The sequence below is a fragment of the Mesoplodon bidens genome, assembly GCF_964165515.1.
Source record: "Mesoplodon bidens genome assembly, chromosome: 4".
Lineage (NCBI taxonomy): Eukaryota > Metazoa > Chordata > Mammalia > Artiodactyla > Ziphiidae > Mesoplodon > Mesoplodon bidens.
The window spans coordinates 44,158,015-44,180,171 of record NC_138160.1 but is presented as its reverse complement, the minus strand read 5'-3'; the positions used below and the strand labels follow the sequence as shown (position 1 = coordinate 44,180,171).

Sequence of the window (22,157 nt, the reverse complement as noted above, 5' to 3'; positions counted from 1 at the left end):
GATCTTGTTAAAGCCTAATGGATGACTGTAACCCAAAGATAAGGGTTGTAAAATAGATAAGGGATGTAAAAATAACATACTGAGATTATGTATCTTTGGCTTGCCTATTAATTTTTAGTCTTAGTTTGAAATTGTCTCCAAAAGTCTATTACATATTTTTTCTATGGCTTCTTTTTTTAAGATTTCTTCTTGCAATCTGTTCTGTATTTCTTTGTCACAAGGTATGGTTTCCAAGATCTTTTAAATATTAAGAGATAAGTGAATGCCTCAATATTTTAACTGAGGAAATATGTTTTCTATACAGTAACATAGAAAATTACTTTGGTGCTATACTTAATTTAAAAAGCCTGATTCATTGCAACAGCATCACACTTCCTCATTTTTTCTATTTCAGTTAGTTTATAATTTATCTTGGCATGTTCTCACTACTTCAATTAAGGTTATTTGTCTCAAATTTGAATTTGAATTCCAACAATTCATATCTCGTATTTGAATTTGAATTTCATCAAATTGAAATTTGCATTTCCTCAAATTCATATATGACTTGTTTATTCTAACACAAGTTTTTATATCTACCAATACCTCTGATTTTTTATTTTCTTATACTTCTTCTGTAGAATAGCTTAATCTTCTCTTAAATCCTGTCTTATTCTTTATAAATTGATGTAGGCATTGGTGTTCATTCTCTGTTGTTATGCCCTACAACTTACATATTAAAATTTATGTTAGTTTATTATATTACTTTTATTTTGTTTCTCCTTTATTATAGTTAGAGAATTATTTTTATTTTTTATTACTTTTCTTATTGATTGATTGATTGATTGATGGCTGCGTTGGATCTTCGTTGCAGCACACGGGCTTTCTCTAGTTGTGGGGAGCGGGGGTGCAGGCTTCTCATTGCAGTGGCTTCTCTTGTTGCAGAGCATGGGCTCCAGGTGCACGGGCTTTAGTAGTTGCAGCACACAGGCTCAGTAGTTGTGGCTCATGGGCTCTAGAGCGCAGGCTCAGTAGTTGTGGCACACGGGCTTAGTTGCTCCACAGCATGTGGGATCTTCCCGGACCAGGGATCGAACCTGTGTCCCCTGCATTGGCAGGCAGATTCTTAAGCACGGAGCCACCAGCGAAGTCCCTATTTTTATGTATATTTTCTATTTTATTTATTTTAGCTTTATTGAGGAATAATTGGTCTATTTTATTAAGGCTAGTAAATTTGGGTGTTAAAAATAATTGCTTAAAAAGAGGGCATGGTCCTTAAACGTTGCTAGTGGGTTTGAAACATGGTATGGCCACTCTCTTTTCCTTCCAGTTTTTTTGAGATATAATTGACATCCAGCATTGTATAAGTTTAAGGTATACACCATAATGAGTTGAGTTACATACATTATGAAATGATTATCACAATAAGTTTAGTGTACATCCACCATCTCATATAGATACAAACTTTAAAAAATAGAAAAAAAAATTTTTCCTTATCATGAGAACTCTTAGGATTTACTCTCTTAACAACTTTCATCTGTAATACACAGAAATGTTAACTATATTTATCATGTTGTACATTACATCACTAGTAGTTATTTATCTTGTAACTGAAAGTTTGTAGGTTTTCACTGCCTTCATGCATTCCCCACCCTCACCCTGCCTCTGGTAACCACAAATCTGGTCTCTTTTTCTATGAATTTGTTTGTTTTTGAAGTGTAATTGACATACAACACTATGTTAGTTCCCATTACACAACATAGTGATTTGATATTTCTGTACATTTTTAAATGATCACCACGATAAGTTCAGTTACGATCTGTCACCATACAAAGATATTACACTGACTATATTCCGCATACTATTCATTTCATACCCGTGACTCCTTTTGCAACTGGTATAGCCACTTTTTTTTTTTTTGGTATAGCCACTTCTGTAAAACAGTTTGATAATTCTTAAAAATGTTAAATATAGAATTATCATTTGACCTAACAATTCCACCCCTAGGTATATACACAAGAGAATTGAAAACATATGTCCACACAAATAATAAAAAATTCCATAACGTTTATAATAGCCAAAAGTGGAAACAATCCAAATGTCCTTCAATTGATATATGTATAAACCAAATGTGATGTATCCATACAACAGAATATTATTTGACTGTAAAAAAGAATTAAAATATCAGTATATGCTACAACATGTATGAACCTTGAAACCATGCTATGTGAAAGAGGCCACACCACAAAACACACATATTGTATGATTCAATTTATATGAACTATTTAAATTAGGTAAAGTCATAGAGACCGAAAGCAGATTAATGGCTGCCAGGGGCTGAAGAGAGGGGATAATGGAGTCCAGGATTTCTTTTGGGGGTGATGAAAGTGTTCTAAAATTGATTATGGTGGGACTTCCCTGGCGGTCCAATGGTTAAGACTCCCTGCTTCCACTGCACGGGGCATGGGTTCGATCCCTGGTCAGGGAACTAAGATCCTGTATGCCTCATGGCAGAGCTGAAAAAAACAAAAATTGATTATGGTGATGGAAGCACAACTCCATAAATGTTCTAAAAACTATTGAATTGTACATTTTAAGTGGGTAAATTTTATGGTATGTGAATTAATATCTTAATAATTTTTTTTTAATTAAAGAGGACATGGGGGATTTCTGCTTCCAACAAGGGCAGATTAAGGAATTTGGACCAACCATCTTGCTAAGAATAACTGGAAAAACTGACCAAAAAAAATTTTTTTAATCTGCCTAGAGACATGGGAGAACTGATAAAACAATGAAGAATCATGGGGTCTAGATCAAGAAGAAGGAGGAAACAAAGAAAGGGGAGTCCAGCATTTCCTCAAGGGTATCTGCCAATTCCAGTTTATTAGCTGAATGGCTATTAAATTGACAGAGCTTTCAATAGCTTTACAAGGCTAGAGGGAGAAAAACTGGAATTCAGGGTTCACTAATAGTAGGTAGGCCCCATGCAAACTTTAGGTTGGAAGCCCTAAGGTCAATAAGCCTAGAAATATGAGTGAACTGAAAATAGAATGGGCTTCTTTCAGGGACTGTAGCTCAACTTTAACTCATCTCAATCCGTAAAACTGGATTAAGGTAATCTAGGACTGCTAAGTGTCTCAAATTGGCTCCCAAAAGCAAATGTAAATCCTTTCTAAAGAAAATAATATTATTCTAGGCTTCAACTTTTTTATACTGTTTTCTGTATACTAGAATTCTATTAAGTATTATGCCAGGTACTTAATCAAAAATAGCTAGGCATAAGAGAAGATGAGACAACATGATTAGAAATTAAGAGACTTGATACACAATAAAGACTGACAGATGATCCAGGTAATGGAGTTATCAGAAACAGACTTTTTAAAGACTATGTTTAATATGTTCAGGGAAATTGAAATAAGGTTGAGAATTTTGGCACTAGCTAGAAATGTGAAAAAGAACCAAATTCATGGAAAATATTTATTGAATAAAAAAATAATGGAAAATCTGAAACTAAAAACTAAAAAACAAAAAACAATAACCTAAGGTAAGAAATCAATCAATGATGAAAACAAATCAAGGCAAGGATGTAGAACAATGGGAATGATTATACAATACTAGAGTAAGTGTAAATTAGCATAATCACTTTGGAAAAGGGTTTGTAATTATCTGCTAACATTGAGTATACGCTGTTTATAATCAATAGAAATGTGTGCACATTTCACCAAGAGCCATGTACAAAAATATAGACTATGAGTTATTCATAGGAGTGCCAAACAGGAAACAACCCAGATACCCACCAACCAGGAATGGTTAAATAAATTGTATTTTCATGTAATGGAATATTACACAGCTATGAAAATTAACAGTCTACAGCTGCACACAAGAATATGGATGAATCTCAGAAAGATAACGTTGGCAAAAGAAGCTAGACAGAAAAATACATATTGTGTGATTCCACTTTATGTAAAGTTCAAAAACAAGTAAAAGTAATTTCGCGTGTGTGCACCTGTGTGCACGTATGTGGGTCTACACTCATTTGAAAATATACTAGAATGTTAACTGATTATTTCTAATGGGTGGTTTTTATTTTCTTCTATAACTTCTATATTATCCTCAACATAAACAATGTACTACTTTTATAATGAGAAAAAAGTTATTCAGAAAATAGAGTATTCCTATAATTTAGGATAAAAATAGTATATACAAAATGAAAAGCCCATTTTATTAGAAACAATGTTTAAATCACCTGTGCTTCTATAGGATGACACAAATTATCTTTTTTCTCTACCTAGGGGATGTTTTGTTTTGTTATTTTGTTTTGTTCTTGTATAGAGAATGTTCTGGAAAAAAAGCATAAAGAAATATATTCCCATCACATAGAGGCAAGTGTTGTTAAAACATTTTAGTATATTTTTTTCTATCCTTTTCTATGATATTTTATGAGCTCATATACTATATACAATTTAATTTATTTATTTTTTTATTTTATTTTTTTTGCGGTACACGGGCCTCTCACTGTTGTGGCCTCTCCCACTGCGGAGCACAGGCTCCGGACGCGCAGGCCCAGCGGCCATGGCTCACGGGCCCAGCCACTTCACGGCACGTGGGATCCTCCCGGACCGGGGCACGAACCCGTGTCCCCTGCATCGGCAGGCGGACTCTCAACCACTGCGCCACCAGGGAAGCCACTATATACAATTTAATGTGCTACTTTTTCAGTTTAAATTTCTGTTGAGTGCTGTTGTTACATCTGTAAGCTATTCCCAAGTTGCCAGCCTGCCTGCCTACCTGCTTCTCTCGTTCTCTGCTTCTGTCCTTCCCTCTCTACTTCCTTCCTCCCTTCCTTTTGTTCTTCTATTCCTTCCTTTTGTCAGTAAACATTCACTAAGCTCTTTTTTGGTGCCAGACACTTTGGGGAAGGAGATAGACACTCAGCAAACAAAAAGGGGGGGAATCACTATGATGAGGGGTTATAAATATTTGACTTGTTATGTATGTATACAAACGTACACACATATATATATTTTTCTTTTTAACTCAGTACTCAATGTTCATTAGGAAAAAAATACTGATTTAACCCGTCCTGATCCAGCATTACAAAGAACCCATGGGATCATATCCCAGCGAGTAACTATGCTGTAGGGTATGGTTAAGCCCAGCCAGGAGTAGAATGAGGTCATCTGTGGTACTGATGGCTAGGTGCTTTGGGGGTTTCGGTGCAGGCATTGCTCTGTGTAAGAACATTCAGTGGTCTCGGGCAGGAGTCAGCAAACTTTTTTTTCTGTAAAGAGCCAGATAGTAAATATTTTAGGCTTTGTGGGCATATGGACTCAATTTTGCCATTGTGGAGTGAAAGCAGCCATAGCTAACACGCAATCACACAGGCCTTGCTGTGTTCCAATAAAACTTTATGAAAACAGGCCATGGACCAGATTTCTCCTATCTGTCCGTGACTACCAACCTCTAGTCTGCAAGGAGAGACTCTGGACTCAGGTGTAAGCAACCATAGGGACTGGTACTTCCTACTGCTGTGACCCCTAGGGATACCTCTTGCCTTGCTTTTAGAGAAGTTAAAAAAGTGAGGCCCACTCACCTTAATTTCACTCCACCCTCACAGTTGCTTTTAATGAAGTTGTTCTAATCAAAGTAGCCTTTTGGACAACAAAACAATCTCCAGCCTCCCCCGGAACCTCATGCCCTTGCAGCAAGCCTAGAGTTCTTTGGCAAGGTCATCCAGGGATTTTAACTGCCATAAACTGTAGAGATAGTGACTGAAGCTTGGAGTGATAAATAAGGGGAAAGTACCAGGTTTCAAGGAATAGTAAAAAGTTTTACAATAAAAATTATTCTTAAGAATCACTGAAATGTCCCAAAAAGCTGTAAGCAATTTTCCATATTCTTTCTGAATATCATTTTAAATAAATATGTATTATTTAAATATATTATAATTTAACAATGTTTAACCACTTAATGTTTTATTAAGCTGTTTACAATTTTAATTATTTTAAATGATGCTTTGATTAGCAGCTTTCTACATATCGTATTTAAACCATATTTTGATTCCTTCTGATAGACTGTCAAAAGTATAATTATTAGAATAAAAGGATGTAAAGCACAATTAAGGTTCTTGATATATATAGCCAAATTGTTTTCTAGAAAGGTTGTGCCACTTTATACTCCTACCAGCAATATGTGAAAGTTCCTGTTTCAAAATCCCCTTTCTAGCACTGTTTATTTTCTTTTTTACTAAAACATCTTATATTTTGTTTATGAAACGTTCCTATATGTAAAAGTTGGTAAGAGCCAGTTGGCAGCAGGTTTCACGTCGGACTCTTGCCTTTATCAGTCTATTCTGTTATTTTGGGATTGGTTTGCAGAGTAACATGCCATACAACCAACGATGGATTGTGGTCAGACTACTACAGCGTTTGCCTTCTGGGTTGAAAATACAGCCATGGTCACCTGAAAGGCCAGTTTGTGTAGACGATTTGTCGCTGTCTTTCCAGTGGCAAAGCAGAAGTTCTCTTAGCCCGTTTACCTTTCTTGGGAGCCATGATAAAGACTTCTAAGGTGTGATAATTAGTATCCCTTTCTTAAGTTATAGAAGAAGAATAAGAAAGAGGCTCTTTTTCTTTGGTAGTCCGTTTAAAGAGTAGATGAATTTTGGTTTTTGTGTTTTCAGTGTCTAGATAACAGAATGAAGATAATGAAGAAAGCAATTTTAGTGTTCATCCGAAGAATCACATGTATATATTAAAAATAAGATTTATCTTAATATATATACTTAATGAAATATTTACCTTCTTTCATTACGTTTCAAGTTTTTTTGTTTGTTTGTTTGTTTTGTTTTGTTTTTTATGGTACGCGGGCCTCTCACTGTTGTGGCCTCTCCCATTGCGGAGCACAGGCTCCGGACGTGCAGGCTCAGCGGCCATGGCTCACGGGCCCAGCCGCTCCGTGGCATGTGGGATCTTCCCGGACCGGGGTACGAAGCTGTGTCCCCTGCATCGGCAGGCGGACCCTCAACTGCTGTGCCACCAGGGAAGCCCACGTTTCAAGTTTTTGAGGAAATTTTAGTTAAAATGCTGGCCTGGCAATTTTCTTCCCTGTTTTTTTTTTTTTTTTTTTTTTTTTTTTAATGGGGAATAACTAGGTTTTGAAACTAGAAATTTCATTTCTTTTACAGAAATTCTTTTGGTAGATTTGTGTAAGAAGGAGAGTAGTAATGGCATGACATTACAGGTTGAAGCCTACAGTGTCTCTGTAATTTATTTGTTTATAATTAATATAATTATTTATAACTAAGTATAAAATTAAGTATATCTTAATTATAATTTATAATTAAGTATTGTTAATCTTCCTTTGTGGAATGTCAGTCAGTATGTTCCATTGGAACTGCTTTTTCTAGATAGAAGATAGGATGTGGTGATGCTGGTGTTGTTACTGTTTTATATCAACCTAGTGAAAAACTAAAGAACTGTTAGGTTTGTATTTACTTACAGGTGCTTCTAGCATCTTAACTTTGTTGAAAGTTCCTGATGTTTATATAATTCTTTTAGCCTCATTCCTGTGCTGATACTAAAAACAAAACAAACAAAAAAAACCTTGCATTTCTGTTACTGATCATTTTGTAACCATGAAAGAAGAGATTGCTTGTTTTTAGGACAGTAGAATTAAAACAATTTATGTGTTTTTAAAAACCAAAATTTGAAAGCATGAATTGCATTGAAAGAATTTTTAAATTCATTCTTAGCAGAATCTGCATTTAATTAAACATATAGTTTAATTAGGCCTGAGAATTAATATTCAGGTCAAGTTCTTTGTCCATATGTCATTAATGAAGATGTCTATTCATGGCTTAGTAACAGCTTAGAATTCTAAAATAAAGAACCCATAACCTTCAACTAGGTGTTTATTAACATTTACTTTTTTCATATCATCCTCATCAGTTAAAAAAATAATAACAACCTAAAACTTTGGGACTGTATATATTTATGTGTGTGTATGTGTGTTCGTTTGCAAATTATATACATGTACTTCTATACTTATAAATTATGTATATTATAAAACATAAAAATAGAAAATTTTAAATTATAAGATGTAATGATCTTGATAAAATTAACTTTAAAATTTTATCTATTAACAATACATTAAAACTTCTGTTTTCACTTTATAATATTAACAGTAACAATAGAATATGCTTCATTATTTTTGAAACTCTTATAACACCTTGCCACAATCGTAATTCAAGCTGATTTGAAATTCATTTCTGCTCATCCTACAATTATGTGGAAGTTTTTGTTGAAATTTGCCTGGTTAAATTTATCCTCCCTGATACGACTTAGTTCTTACATTTAGTGATTGTTGTGCTAGTTTGTGTATTCTGGTATCCCATGTTATTTCTAAAGTCCAAACTACTCCTATCTTTACTGGCTTAAAACTGTTAATTTGGAAACAGCCAGTAGCTTTGTTCACCTTTCTTGGTTCTCTCTCCAGTCTATCCTCTGACCTCTCCTCTGCTTCAAAAAAAAAAAAAAAAAAGCATTGATTTAGAGAGAGCCTTCAGAAAGCAGCTGATCTCTTTGCTCGGGGAAGGGGAGAAATTAATAGAATCATCCTTCCCAGGTTAACTGGGATTAAAATCAAAACTGTTACAACCCAGTGGCTTCTGGCCAGAATGCAGGAGCTGCCTAGCTGGTCTGAAGGCTCCATTGGAGGGGAGCTAAATACAATACTTCAGGAATGTCCTTGTTTTTCTCGACCAATTATTCCATGTCTTTAAAACTGCAGTTTTGAGTTTTTATTGGTGACAGACATTATTTTCAACAATAAAATCATGTAACAATGGAAACAGTTTTAAACATCCATTATCAGAATATTCTCTGTATATTGTGAGTTTTTTAAAGAGCAACCGCTTTCTCAGTCATTGTTAAAATATCTTTACCTTGAAGGGAGATAGGTTAGATACATGGGCGGCTATTTTGGTTTTTGATACCTGCTGTGTACTTATGTAGCATACTGTTGATGGCCACAAGTCATCATAGAAGAGGTCAAATTTGGAACAGTTGTCTTTTTATAGAAGAAAAGTAGCTAATTTGTACTTAAGTTTGACAAATTTTTAAGATATTTTGCAACAAGATAACCAGCAAATTTCTGTATGGTACACAAAATTTTTTCAATCCCTCTTGGTCTCATTACTAAATTTTGAAAGAATATGTTACTTTAAGATTTGTTTTTAAAGTTCTTTTTACTACATGATATATCATATATACAGAAGAGTGCATGATACATATGTTCAATTTAAAAAAATAATAAAGCCAACACCCATCCAACCAACAACAAGGTCTAGAAATTAGCTGCACCCCAGAAGTTCCCCTTGTGTCCTTCACCAAGCACATCCCTCTTCCTCCCTACAGGTAATCACTCTCATGACATCTGTGTGATCACTTTCCTACTTTTCTTTATAATTTATTGTCTGTGTATCCCTAAATACTGAATTCAGCTTTACCTGTTTTTGCATCTCATGTAAATGAGATCACACTGTATGTATTCTTTTGTGGCTTTTGTTTAGCATTATAATTTTCATCCAAGTTGTATATAACTCTACTTTCATTGCCAGTCGTTTCTAGCATCTTATTCTGTAAGTATCTGCAGTATATTTATCCATTCTACTTTAGAACATATGGGATGTTTCCAGTGTAGGGCTCCTACAAAGAATGCTTCTATAAACATTAATATATGTGTCTCCTGGTATACATATGCAAGAACTTTTCTATGATATATACCTGGGAGTGGATTTGCTTGGCGGTAGTGTATGTGTATATTCAACTTCACTGGATAGTGCCAGACTGTTTTCCATAGGGATTATACCAACTTACATTCCCACTAGAGTTTCCATCGCTCTATCTCCTACTCTTGCTTGATATTGCGAGATTGTTAAATTTTCACCATTCTGATGAACATATAGTGGTATCTCATTCTATTTTTTTCCAAGAGATTGAGGTTGGTAAAATGTTATTAATGATTACTGGTTGTGGGATTATAGGTGATTTTTATATTTTTTATTCTTTTAAAATATTTCCTATAGTACTTAAACTTACCTCTTCAGCTACCATTTCATTGCTCTCTTTCCTCTTTACGGAAAATTCCTTGCAAGGATTATCTGTGCTCACCGTACCACATTTTTCTCTTGAACCCAGTTCAGACAAGCTTTTGTTCTAACCACTCCACTGAAACTGCTCACATGCAGGTTACCCGTGGTCATTTCATCGACTAGTCCTCATCTCATTTGACTTAGCAGTAGCACTTGACAGTCATTTTCTAACCCTGAAAAAGTCTTTAATTTGCTTGAGGATACCACAATAAATTGATTTTCTTATAGGTTGCTGCTTCTCATTTTTTATAGCATTTGATACTTCTGATTATTGCCTCCATCATTTCTCCCCCAGATATTTGTTTAAAAAAATTTTTAACTAAAGAGAAGTTCAAAGCATTATCCTTATAATTTTTTTTCTTATAATTTTTTATTAACTTTTTTTCTGATTATAAAAGCAATACAAGTTTTGATGATCATACTATGGTTATATAAGATATCATCATTGGGGGGAACCTGCATGAAGTATATATGGGAGCTCTTTGTACTATTTTTTCAACTTCTGTATGAGTCTAAAATTATTTCAAAATACATTTATTCACCACATTTTATTGAGCTCCTACGATATGCCAGGTACTATTCTAGGCCTTGGGAATATAGTAGTGGCCAAATTGACAAAAATCCCTGCCCTCATGAAACTTATATTTACTGGAGGTAATCAATAATAAATAAAAAGTATGTATTATGCTAGGTAGTATAAATGCTAAAGAGAAAATGTAAGGTAGAAAAGCAGAGATGGTATATAGGAAATGACAAGGATAGAGAAGAGGGGTTGAAATTTTAGGTATGGTGACAAGCATAGCCAAATGCCTCATTGAGAAAGGGGACCTTGAGGAAGGACTTGAAAGACGTAAAAAAGCAAGCCATGAAGATATTTAGGGAAAAGGCCTTCAGAGCCTTTGTTTATACCTGAAATTATTAACTAAGGTCCTAAAGTAGGTACATGCTTGCAGTGTGTCGGGAATGGTGAGGAAACTACTGTGGTTAGTGTGGTAGACAATGAAGTCCTAGAGGTGGGGTGGGGGAGAGGTAGCAGAGAGCAGTTTGATATATGAATCAGGAGTTCAGGCTGAAGATAATAGTTTGAGTGCCATCAGCGTACACATGATATTTAAAATTATGTAACTAGATGAATCCACCAAGAGACTGAGTATAGACAGAGAAGAGAAAATGTCTGGATTAAACTCTGGGTTACTCTGACATTTAAGGGTTGGGGGTTTGAGAAGGAATCAGCAAGGGAGACAGAGTTCTACCCTTTAGGATTATGTCTTTGTTGGCGTGTGAAGTCCTCCATGTACTAACCCAGGTTTACCTCATCTCTTACTACTTCTCTTCTCACTACTTATAGTTTTAAATAATATATTGTGCTCTTTTTCTGGGTTCTTTCTACATGCTTTTCCATTCTTTGAAGCACTATTTCTTTCCTCCTGTTCCCTGTCCCTTTATATCTTTTAGAATTCACCTCAACAATAGCTTCCTCAGTGGTCTGCAAGACGTGGTTTAGTTTCCCCTTCTATGTACTCTACACATACCCAGCATCACACAATCTTCTTACTCCCATTATTGCTCATAAGCACTTTCTCTCTTTTTCTGTTTTTCTCTCTGGATTGGAATTGCTTACTTATGTATCTCCTCCAGTAGATTATGATCCTTGAGGTTCTATGTCCTATTCATCATTTAACATTTAGCACAGTGCTGAATACTTGGTTGGCACTTAAATAATATTTAATAAACTAGAGAACCAATAAATTAATTAGCCATAATAGAAAGAGAAGAGCTTATACAGGCTCAGCCATTGGAGACAGTGAGTGAAGTTGGAGTGTAGAGCAGGGTTTTTGTGAAAGGGTGTTATTTAGGCATCAGAGGAAGCAAGAAACATGTCGGCAAGCCAGAAGTTAACAATTTTTTTTTTGTAGCAGTAAATATCTAGGTACAATGGCTTGATTAACTTCTTTTCGGTCTTTATTGAAAAGCTGCCTGACAGACATAGTGTTTTACCAAGCAGGTAGAAACAAGTACAGTGGGTTCATTATTTTGAATGTTTATTTGCATAAGATATTTTGAATACTTGATTTCATTTCTAGCAAACTACTCCAATCTGGCAGGTGTTTGAGAGTTGCAGCTTCCATAAAGATGTGAATAAAGCAATAGTTTGTTTCTTTTTTAATTAATTAATTTATTTATTTATTTTTGGCTATGTTGGGCCTTCATTGCCGTGTGCAGGCTTTCTTTTTAGTTGCGGCGAGGGGGGCTACTCTTCGTTGCGGTGCGCAGGCTTCTCATTAAGATGGCTTCTCTTGTTGTGGAGCACAGGCTTTAGGTGTGTGGACTTCAGTAGTTGTGGCACATGGGCTCAGCAGTTGTGGCTTGAGGGCTCTAGAGCGCCGGCTCAGTAGTTGTGGCACATGGGCTTAGTTGCTCCGCCGCATGTGGGATCTTCCCGGACCAGGGCTCAAACCCGTGTCCCCTGCATTGGCAGGCAGATTCTTAACCACTGCCCCACCAGGGAAGCCCTAAAGGAATAGTTTTAAATGAAGGGTCTTCATGTTGAGTATGAACCTTCTTAAGAGTCATAGAATTGTTATTAAACTTCAGAGAAGCGTAACTCTTCAGTAGAAGGGTGGAGACAGATTTAAAAGCCAAAAATTTTTCAGGAATTTAAGGAGTGGAACCTAGAAAAGGTGTTAGGTAGAAATAAGGTTTCTTTGTTTATAAGTGTATTAAATGAATATAAAGGGTTTTGAGTCACATTTTAAAATATTTTAAAAAATTTTTTCTGAATGTTAAAAGCATTTTTTTTCTGTAGCATGACCATAAATATTTTTAAGGTGAGACAAATATAACTTCTACATAAAATATTATGATTTTTTTTCAGTGTGGCACAGTTGAGCTACATTTCAAATGGGAAGTAACATTGATAGGGAGCACTCATGTGAAACTGTGTTCAAAAGAAAAAGCCCAAGTTTCAAAAAATGTTTTATTCTGAATATTGTCCTCTGTATAGTTTTAATTTTAAAAGTGTTTTCAGATCCAACTAAAGTTCAATTTAGAAATATAATTTATATTTTTTGCTTTCTCAGATGAAGCTTTAAGCATATGTTTCTAATAATTCAGTTAAAATATGCTGGGTTGTATATTTTTTTAAAGAATCTGCATTGAAAAGATTCCAAAATATTTATTTGAACAGGCACTCAGCATCTTGATGAAAACTGTTGGAAAAGAAAAACTTTCAGAGTCATTCTGCTCTCTGAGTACCCAAGCCAACTAAACTGGTACAGTTAACACTTCTGTAAGAGGCCAGGAGCCAAGAAATGTAGCTCTTCCTGGACTGCTTTTCAACAGGCCTTCAAGCCAACTTAGTGCTTGATATTAATACCATTGAATTTTCAGATAATAAGCTACAACTAGAACATCTACAACTCTTTCTATCAATATCATACTTATTAGTCTCTACTAGTAATCCTTGATTAGCTTAAATCTCTGCTTTATGTTGGCATTAAAGCTGTAGCTTTAACTTTGTCGGATATCATACTTACAAAACAAGAAGAGAATGCCCTGTAGAGTGTGACCCCACACTGTCTCCCAGACATAAATATTTTTACATTGCTTTTTAGTACTACTGAGTGTCACAGTAGAGATGTAAATTATTTAGAACACCTTAATGCTTTGGAAGGAGAGGTAGTTATCTCAGCCTACCAAATATATAAGTAGGGATAGTTTATTTGGCCTCCTACCCTTTCATTTTCATTGTATCCCCTTGAGATTTATTGATACCGATGAATTCATTTAGCAGTTATATGCTTACTATAGGTAGTATGTCATGTTGATCTCTATATCCACATACTTGCTCTAGTAAGTGCTCTTAGATATTTGTTGGATTGAACTAGAAAGTACCCACCAAATTTAGATGCTGTGATGGAGAGTAAATAGTAAAAGAAAGATTCAAAGATTCTGTATGCTAACTAGAGAGACTAGGCTAAATTTAATTTCTCTAATATCACAGAGTTATTTGGAAAAATAGCATAAACTAAAATTCCAGTCACTTGGTTTTTCAAGTGCTTCCCACAAGATTAGATTAACAGTGTCTCCAAAAATGGTTACCATACTTTAATAACTTTTAAGCTTATTTCAGAACTGTAAATGTAGAAGACTTATGTGGAACCAGTGATAAACCTCCTGGCTTTTTTTCCCATTCTTATTTGGATCTGTGTATAATCTGAAATAGCAAATTATATACAATTTGGGAGACAGTGTCATTTGTGACTTCAGGGGATCTGAGGAATGCAGTCATTTCATGAGCTTGTGCCAGATCTTTCCATTTTGGGTAGCTTATTAATGGAAAGAAAGCAAATGGAGGGAGTTTCAGTAAGGAACTGAATGGGTTAATGACTGAAAATGATGATTGAAAACCAGAATCTGCAGTTGATTGGGACATAGTTATGAGGAGAAAGCATACATATAAATAGTAACATAATGGTATGTTACTGAAATCTAAGAAAAGTAGAACGAGACAAAGTATCTCTAGTGTGTTGATGTTCTATTTGATAGTATTTTGGATAAGTTTCATACGGGAGATGGTTGAGATCACTAATCCTTAGTACATGAACCAACAAATAGGAGTTGTGTTTATCATAAGAAGTAACTTTGGCCCGTAAAGAAGGAGTAGAGACTTTTAACTGGAGGAACATTTTTGTCTGTAATTTCTCTGATTCAGTGCCAGATGCTTTTTGAGAGAACATTCAAAGCCGTGTCTGTCTGAGTTTCATTGTTGAAAACTGCCAGCTGCTATATTTCTTTTTAATAACTGATTGAAGGTCTTTCTGTTATGTCTCCTCTATTGCAAAATTCCTTAAGTTTAAAAAAGTGTGTTTAAAGTAATAGCATTATGAAACAAAAGCTTTATTCTGTGGATTGGATAATACTTCTCTTGTGACATTTTCTTTTCCCACCAAAAGTGAGAAGTGAATGCCTTGCCTTGGTACATCCCATTTCTAATGGAGGACAAGTAGTTATTTTCTTCAGTGGCTGACTTCCAGAATTTCTGCCTGAACGTTCTTTGTCAAGTGTATATTCCCTTCTCTAGGCCTTTCTATATAGAGCCCACAAACATCGTCAATGTGAATGATGTCATTCAGAGGGTTAGTGACCATGCCTCTGCAATGAACAAGAGGATTCATTACTACAGCCGGCTCACTGCTCCTGCAGACAAGGCACTGGTAAGGGGCAAAGCATTGCTAATTGTCTAAGGTTAAGTTGAAATGAACTGAACGACATAAGCCACGGCAGCTCCCAGTGGTTGAACTTTTTGCTGGCCATATTCCAAGGACAGCATCATGGAAAGTCAAAGATATTAATTAATACATCTTACATCTCAGGCTAGTTCATTCTTATTAGCCTGGCATAGAGAGATTTGAAACAATCTCTCTACATTGACAACAGCCTAGAGATTTGTTGGATTAAATTCTGCTAATCCACAATCCTAAAAGCTTTGAGGAGGATAAACTGTTGAAGTAGTTTAGGTCATTGATTAATAACATAAATAATAACAAGTTCTGGTTAGTCTATTCAATTTTTAAGTTTGAAGCTACAAGGGAAAAATGTTTTTAGACATTTTCTACAGGAGTGAGAAACTGAAATATATACATATATATATATGTATATTTTCCTATTTGGTAATGTCCTTTTATAGATCAAAAAGCAGGGTCAAAGAGCAGATGCTAAACATTTTAAGCTTTGTGGGCCACCTACTGTTGCATATTCTTCTCTACTTTTGTTTTATAATCATTTAAACAGCCCCTTACCAAAGGGGCTGTTAAAATAAGGTTGAAGGCTAGATTTGGCCCATGGGCTATGGTTTGTTGACTCTTGATCTTACAAAATCTGTGTTATTATCTTAGAATCAAAAATATATAAGTAATTTCATTTCTTATAAGAATTACCGATATTCAGAAATTTGGAAGTTGAAAGAAAAATGAAGCATTCTGAGAAAAAAATAATGATTTTTTTATAGGTAATAATAAAAAGGGAGAAGGGAATTCAACACTCTAGATGTTTACTGAGGGGCAAGGACTGGGCTAGTCACTTGAACACAGATATCTCATTTTAAGCCTTGTAAATTATTAAGATCTCCTTCTGTGTAATCATAGTAGGGACTTCCAAAATATTCTGGGTGGGATAATTTTTTTCCCCAATTTTTTCACTTTTTCTTCCCCTAGGTCTTTACACCAATAGTTGTGATAAAGTCTTAGTTCCATGTCAGACTTATCTAAGCCCTCTGGGGAGTAGAAGTAATCCAGTATCTCTGGGTCTAGTTCAGACCTCCTAGAGACTGTACTTGTGGAAGCAAACTTCAGAGATACCAACTGGGCCAGTCTAGGTCTGAGTATATGGTGTTTGCCTGGAAATTAAGTCAGCATTGTACACCAAGTTGAATCCCTTTTGTTAACTGACAGTGAGATGAGTCTAGTTAATCAAAGTATATAAACAGTGATCTAAAATTAATAATATGTTATGACCATTTTTAATGATTGTGTGTATGCATCCATGCTCATTTTCTGAGAATCCCAAAATTATTTTTCCTGAAAGACCTTTTAGGGAAGAGTAATATGAAACCACAGGTGTCAAGTCTTTACACAGTTACACCTTTTTATTTCTGAAAATTTCCCCACTTACATTAATATTTTTACTCTAAATTGGGGAAGGGTAGGGACAATGCTGACATCTAGATGCTTGCTAATAAAAGTGTGGCCTGCACAGGCCAGCAATATCAGCATCACTGAGAGTTTGTTAAAAGGGCAGAATCTCAGTCCTTGCTCCAGATCTACTGAATCAAAATCTGTATTTTAACAAATTCTCTGTGTGAATCACAAGAACATTCAAGTTTGAAAAGCACTGTCCTAGACCACTAACGAGAGTGTGGGATCCAATCTTCCAATTTTTCTGTCTCTCCTAATAATTTCTTATCCTGTAGCTTCTAATCCTATCCCTGATAACGTTTGATTTTCACTTTTTCTGAACTTGCTCTGCTAGATATCATGGTTTATCTGCTGCCTGATACAGACATGGTCCTGCCCATTTTTTCTTTTTACTCCATAGTAGAAGACAGCAGAACTCACACCCAAGAGGACCGAGGGTAAAGAGAAGGCAGCAGACCTATTTCCATATATGCTTTTGTATCTATAGGAAATAGTTGTTTCCAAAGCCACACCAGGCATGGCATTCAAGACATTCTTTGCCCACAAGACACCACCAATCATATGCATAAAGAGAGAAGGATTTGGGCTTCCCTGGTGGCGCAGTGGTTGAGAGTCCACCTGCCGATGCAGGGGACACGGGTTCGTGCCCCGGTCTGGGAAGATCCCACGTGCCGCGGAGCGGCTGGGCCCGTGAGCCATGGCCGCTGAGCCTGCACGTCCGGAGCCGTGCTCCGCAACGGGAGAGGCCACAGCAGTGAGAGGCCCACGTACCGCAAAAAAAAAAAAAGGGATTTGATATTTTTTCTTTTTGCACCAGTTCGTATCCTGTCTACTTGCTGAGTCCTAATGCTCCACTTTCTTGAGGTGTTTCCCAACTATTCTAGTCCCCATTGCTGTTGTTATCATTATTATTGTCATTCCTTGTTCGAGTTGAACACTTAATTTTTATTCTTATAGCATTTTCTAATTGTTTCACATGTGTTCCAACTGGAATTTAAACTTCTTGAAGTTAAGGGTTGTATATTATTTTTACTTGAATGCTAAACCTAGCACAGAGTTGTAGATTTACGTAGTAAGTACTGATATAAAAGACTGTTGATTTATACCAGTCAGCTCCTATGTCTTTAATATTACGTGTAAGGACTACATATTCTCAAAGGGCAGTTCTCAGGGAGACGGTCAGAATTCCATCAGGAAACCGTATTTTTTGTCCCTCCAAAATAGGGAGGTAGAATTACAAAGAAATGTGTCAGGGTAAGGTGGGAGCTATGTGTATAAAAATGTGTATCTATTCAATTGTTCTTTCTGTGTACGTCTTCAACCTCTCTCTATTGGCTCCTTCCCTTTTGCTTACATCTTCTGTCTTTAAGGACACTTGCTTTGCCTTTTCCTTAAGCCACTTTAGCTCACCTTTTTCTTCTGGTACCAAAGCATTTAGAAGAATAGTCCATATTTATTATTCCTTTCTTTCCCTTCTGTTGACTCCTCAATTCTTTATAGTTTGAGTTCCCTACCTGCCTCTTTGCTAAAACCAGCTTCACATAGGAGTTTGGTGACCACTTCATTCTTAAAATTTCCCTCACTTAAGACCCAAGTCTCCTCCATCTAGAATTACTTAATCTAGGTCTTTGCTGGCTCTTCTTCCTCCTGTCTCATGAAAATCAAGAGAAAAATATTTTGACAATTGCATACTCTAGGAATTCATTCTCATTTGAGATGAACAGTTTATTGCTTATAGTATTTAAACTCTTGCTCCTTTAGATCTTCTACTATATTTGAAAAATAATTTTTATATTTATTAATCAGATACACACACTATTTAATTGTTCATGATATTTGGAAATGTGTCTAGAGTCAGGTACTCTGTTGTATAGAAAATATCCTCTGTTGCACATTTACTGGTTCTAACATTTCTGTACTTTTTTTTTTAACCAGGTTGCCCCAGATCATGTAGTTCCAGCTCCAGAAGAGTGCTATGTGTATAGTCCATTGGGTTCTGCTTATAAACTTCAAAGTTACACTGAAGGATACGGTAAAAACACCAGTTTAGTAACCATGTGAGTAAAACTACTTTTTGGAGCATAACAAACTTTTTGTAAACAAAAATTATTGATTATTTTAATTTTTTGTCTTAATTAAAATGTTTGAAGAGTCAAACGTCATATTTTTACTGCTATTACTCTGCTTTCAGTTTTATGATTTGGAATACCATGATGGGAACATCTATACTGAGTATTCCTTGGGGCATAAAACAGGTAATATAATTTTCAGCACACTTTTTGCCAGAATTTTTTTTCTCTTTGTATTTTAAGTTTTACAATAGAGGTTTTAATAAATCTACATAAAATTTATTAAAGAAAATAGATGATTATATTTATTTATTTTAATTTCATTTATTTATTTTTTTGGCTGAGTTGGGTCTTCGTTGCCGCACATGGGCTTTCTTTAGTTGCGGCGAGTGGAGGCTACTCTTCGCTGTGGTGCGCGGGCTTCTCATTTGTGGTGGCTTCTCTTGTGGAGCACAGGCTCTAGGCACACAGACTTCAGTAGTGGCAGCACGCGGGCTTCAGTAGTTGTGGCACGTGAGCTCAGTAGTTGTGGCTTATGGGCTCTAGAGTGCAGGCTCAGTAGCTGTGGCGCACGGGCTTAGTTGCTCCACAGCATGTGGGATCTTCCTGGACCAGGGATGGAACCCGTGTCCCCTGCATTGGCAGGCAGATTCTTAACCACTGCGCCACCAGGGAGGTCCCTAGATGATTATATTTAATTTTACATTAGTTGTCTGGTTTTTAATCATAATTGTTTATGGGAAACAATATGGTTATATATGAATTTATTCTAAAATGATGATATATGTTGTTCTGTATTTTTATTTTTTAAACAGGCTGGGTTTACTACTGGAATGTGTGTCATCATGCTGATGGGCCTTTTAACACTTTATTGCTGCTACAGAGTGGTGAAATCACGAGCTATCATATGTAAGAACTTGCCACTGTAAAAACAGATGAGTGATATGGGTACTAAGAATTTATGTTGAGGTAGATCACTAATGTGTACATTTCAGAAATGTGTTAACTATTTTCTGCCTAAAGATTTACTTCTCTAATTCATAGCATTTGACTGAACTGATATGTTAATGAATGTAGTGGCCGCCTTTGAAATTCTGAGAGTCTAGTTCTTTGCAGAGCGCATTTACTTTGGTGCTAATTTCCTCATAAGAATCATTTTAAAAGTTGTATTTTAAAAATAAGGTCTTTGCTAGAACTAAATTGAGAATTCTGTGATTCTTATCAGTTTATGGTGACTTGTTTTGACCTATCCCTACCAAAATATCTAAATGTTGGAATCTCCTAAAAGTAGAAATTGTAAGTATGAAAATGTGAGCAATGTGTCCTTTGTAATGAATTCTCAAAGTTGTACCAACGCGTTACCTCCACTCATTTCTATAATTTAGATCAGGGAAATACCTTTTTAGGTTGTTTTAGTTTAGGACCTAAATAGACATACATTATTTCATTGAATCTTAGCAAGTACGAATCAACAGACCAGGCTTTGCCTCCTGTTTTATTCTGTCTCTACTAAGCAATGGTCCATTTTCTCTCAATTGTATTATTTAGTCATATCCCTTTCCCATTTATCCACAAGTCCCTTGGTGCTCTTATAGATATGCTACATTCTTTATATGAGGTAGACAGTTAGCCCTTTACCTGTTATTTTTTGTTAATTTCTTTCCTATGCAATATTTGAATGGCTTTTGTATTGTATTAGTTTGTTTATATCTGCCTATCTTTTCCACTGTAATTTCTATTTCTTCAGTTGATAGAAAAGGATAACCTTTCAGGTGCTATTTTTACATTGTCATCTAAATTTTCTGTTATTTAATTTTTAAATTAACTCAATTGTCTCAAATTTTTTTAAATTGAAGTATAGTTGATGTACAATATTATATAAGTTACAGGTGTACAATATAGTGATTCACAATTTTTTAAATTTATATTCCATTTATAGTTATTATAAAATATTGGCCATATTCCTCATGTTACACAATATATCCTTATAGCTTATTTTATACATAATATATAGTTTGTACCTCTTATTCCTCTACTGCTCTATTGCCCTTCCCCACTTCCCTCATTATCTGAAATTTAAATCGGCATGTGGTGTGAAGTATGACTCAAAACTTTCCTCTATGTTATTATTAAGTATGCCAAATATTGGATAATGTCTTCTGTCCCTTATTGATGATTTCTTCTAGCCTTGGTTTATCACTTGCTTTTATTAATTATAAAATTTTATGATACTATAATCTACTTCTCAGATTACCTGTACTATTTCATTCACCTACATTTCTTTTTATGGTTTGTTCTATAATTTTTTGTTTTGTTTTTGTTTTTTTTAATTGAAGTATAGTTGATTTACAATGTTGTGTTAATTTCTGCTGTATATAATGTTTTAATTACTGTTATTTCATAATATGGTCTAATGCCTGGTGGTGGAATACCCATAATCTTTTGCTAAATGTTTTGATTTAATTTGGAGAGCACAAATTATGAATATGGAATATATGATTAACATCTAATTTTATTCTTTCCCTTTTATATTTTATCTAGCATCAGTGGATACCACTACCTGGGAATATCCAGATGTCTGCAGATATTATTTTGGCTCCTTTGGGCAGTGGTCAAGTCTCCTTTGCTCCTTGGTGTCTCTCATTGGAGCAATGATAGTGTATTGGGTGCTTATGTCTAATTTTCTTTTTAATACTGGAAAGTTTATTTTTAGTAAGTATCCATATCGTATGCTTTAACACAGTTACTTTCAGATACAATAACTACTATAATGTTTTCGTTTCAACCTTAAATTCTGGCCTTGGGATTAATAAAGTAAAAAGTAATATTTGTAATTCTAGAACATATACTTGATTCAGTTTGTTTTCTATGGTTATGATCTCAAATATAATGTGTATGTTAATTTCCAAAAATTAATTTTTGAATAAATAATATTCCTTCAAATTCTCTAATTAACATAAAATATTTCTAAGTTCTAACAGATGTTTTAAGCATTGCTCAATTTTTATCACAAAATTTTAGTGTAACAGAAAAACTTATGAAGTTCCTTGGTGTTTGTTGCTAAAGAATTCAATGTGTAGAGTCTTGAAGAAACAAATTTCAGTCATGTATTTTCAAAATATTAGGATCTAAAATTAGGAAACAATAGAATAGTGGAATTTATGTGGGAAATATATTATTAAATAAGCCCTATATATTTAAAATCTAGATTTACATGAAAACCAAATTTCAAAATAAGTTTTAAAATAACTACAATAGCTAATT

The 22,157-nt window shown here is 35.0% G+C and overlaps 1 protein-coding gene across 4 annotated transcripts in view; it reads left to right on the top strand.

The window, feature by feature from the left end:
• Positions 1-22,157, top strand: part of SLC38A9 (solute carrier family 38 member 9) — a 97,694-nt gene that overhangs the window by 29,066 nt on the left and 46,471 nt on the right. For 2 of the 4 annotated variants that reach the window (XR_014015500.1, XM_081230584.1), the window contains exons 3-7: positions 15,213-15,345; positions 18,760-18,881; positions 19,016-19,079; positions 19,709-19,802; positions 21,435-21,605. Coding sequence is in view for 3 of the 4 variants with exons in the window: in XM_081230584.1 (XP_081086710.1) it covers positions 15,213-15,345; positions 18,760-18,881; positions 19,016-19,079; positions 19,709-19,802; positions 21,435-21,605 (584 nt within the window). In the remaining variant the exon portion in view is untranslated. The remainder of the gene's footprint in view (positions 1-15,212; positions 15,346-18,759; positions 18,882-19,015; positions 19,080-19,708; positions 19,803-21,434; positions 21,606-22,157) is intronic. The other 2 variants (XM_081230585.1, XM_081230586.1) reach the window with 2 other exon arrangements.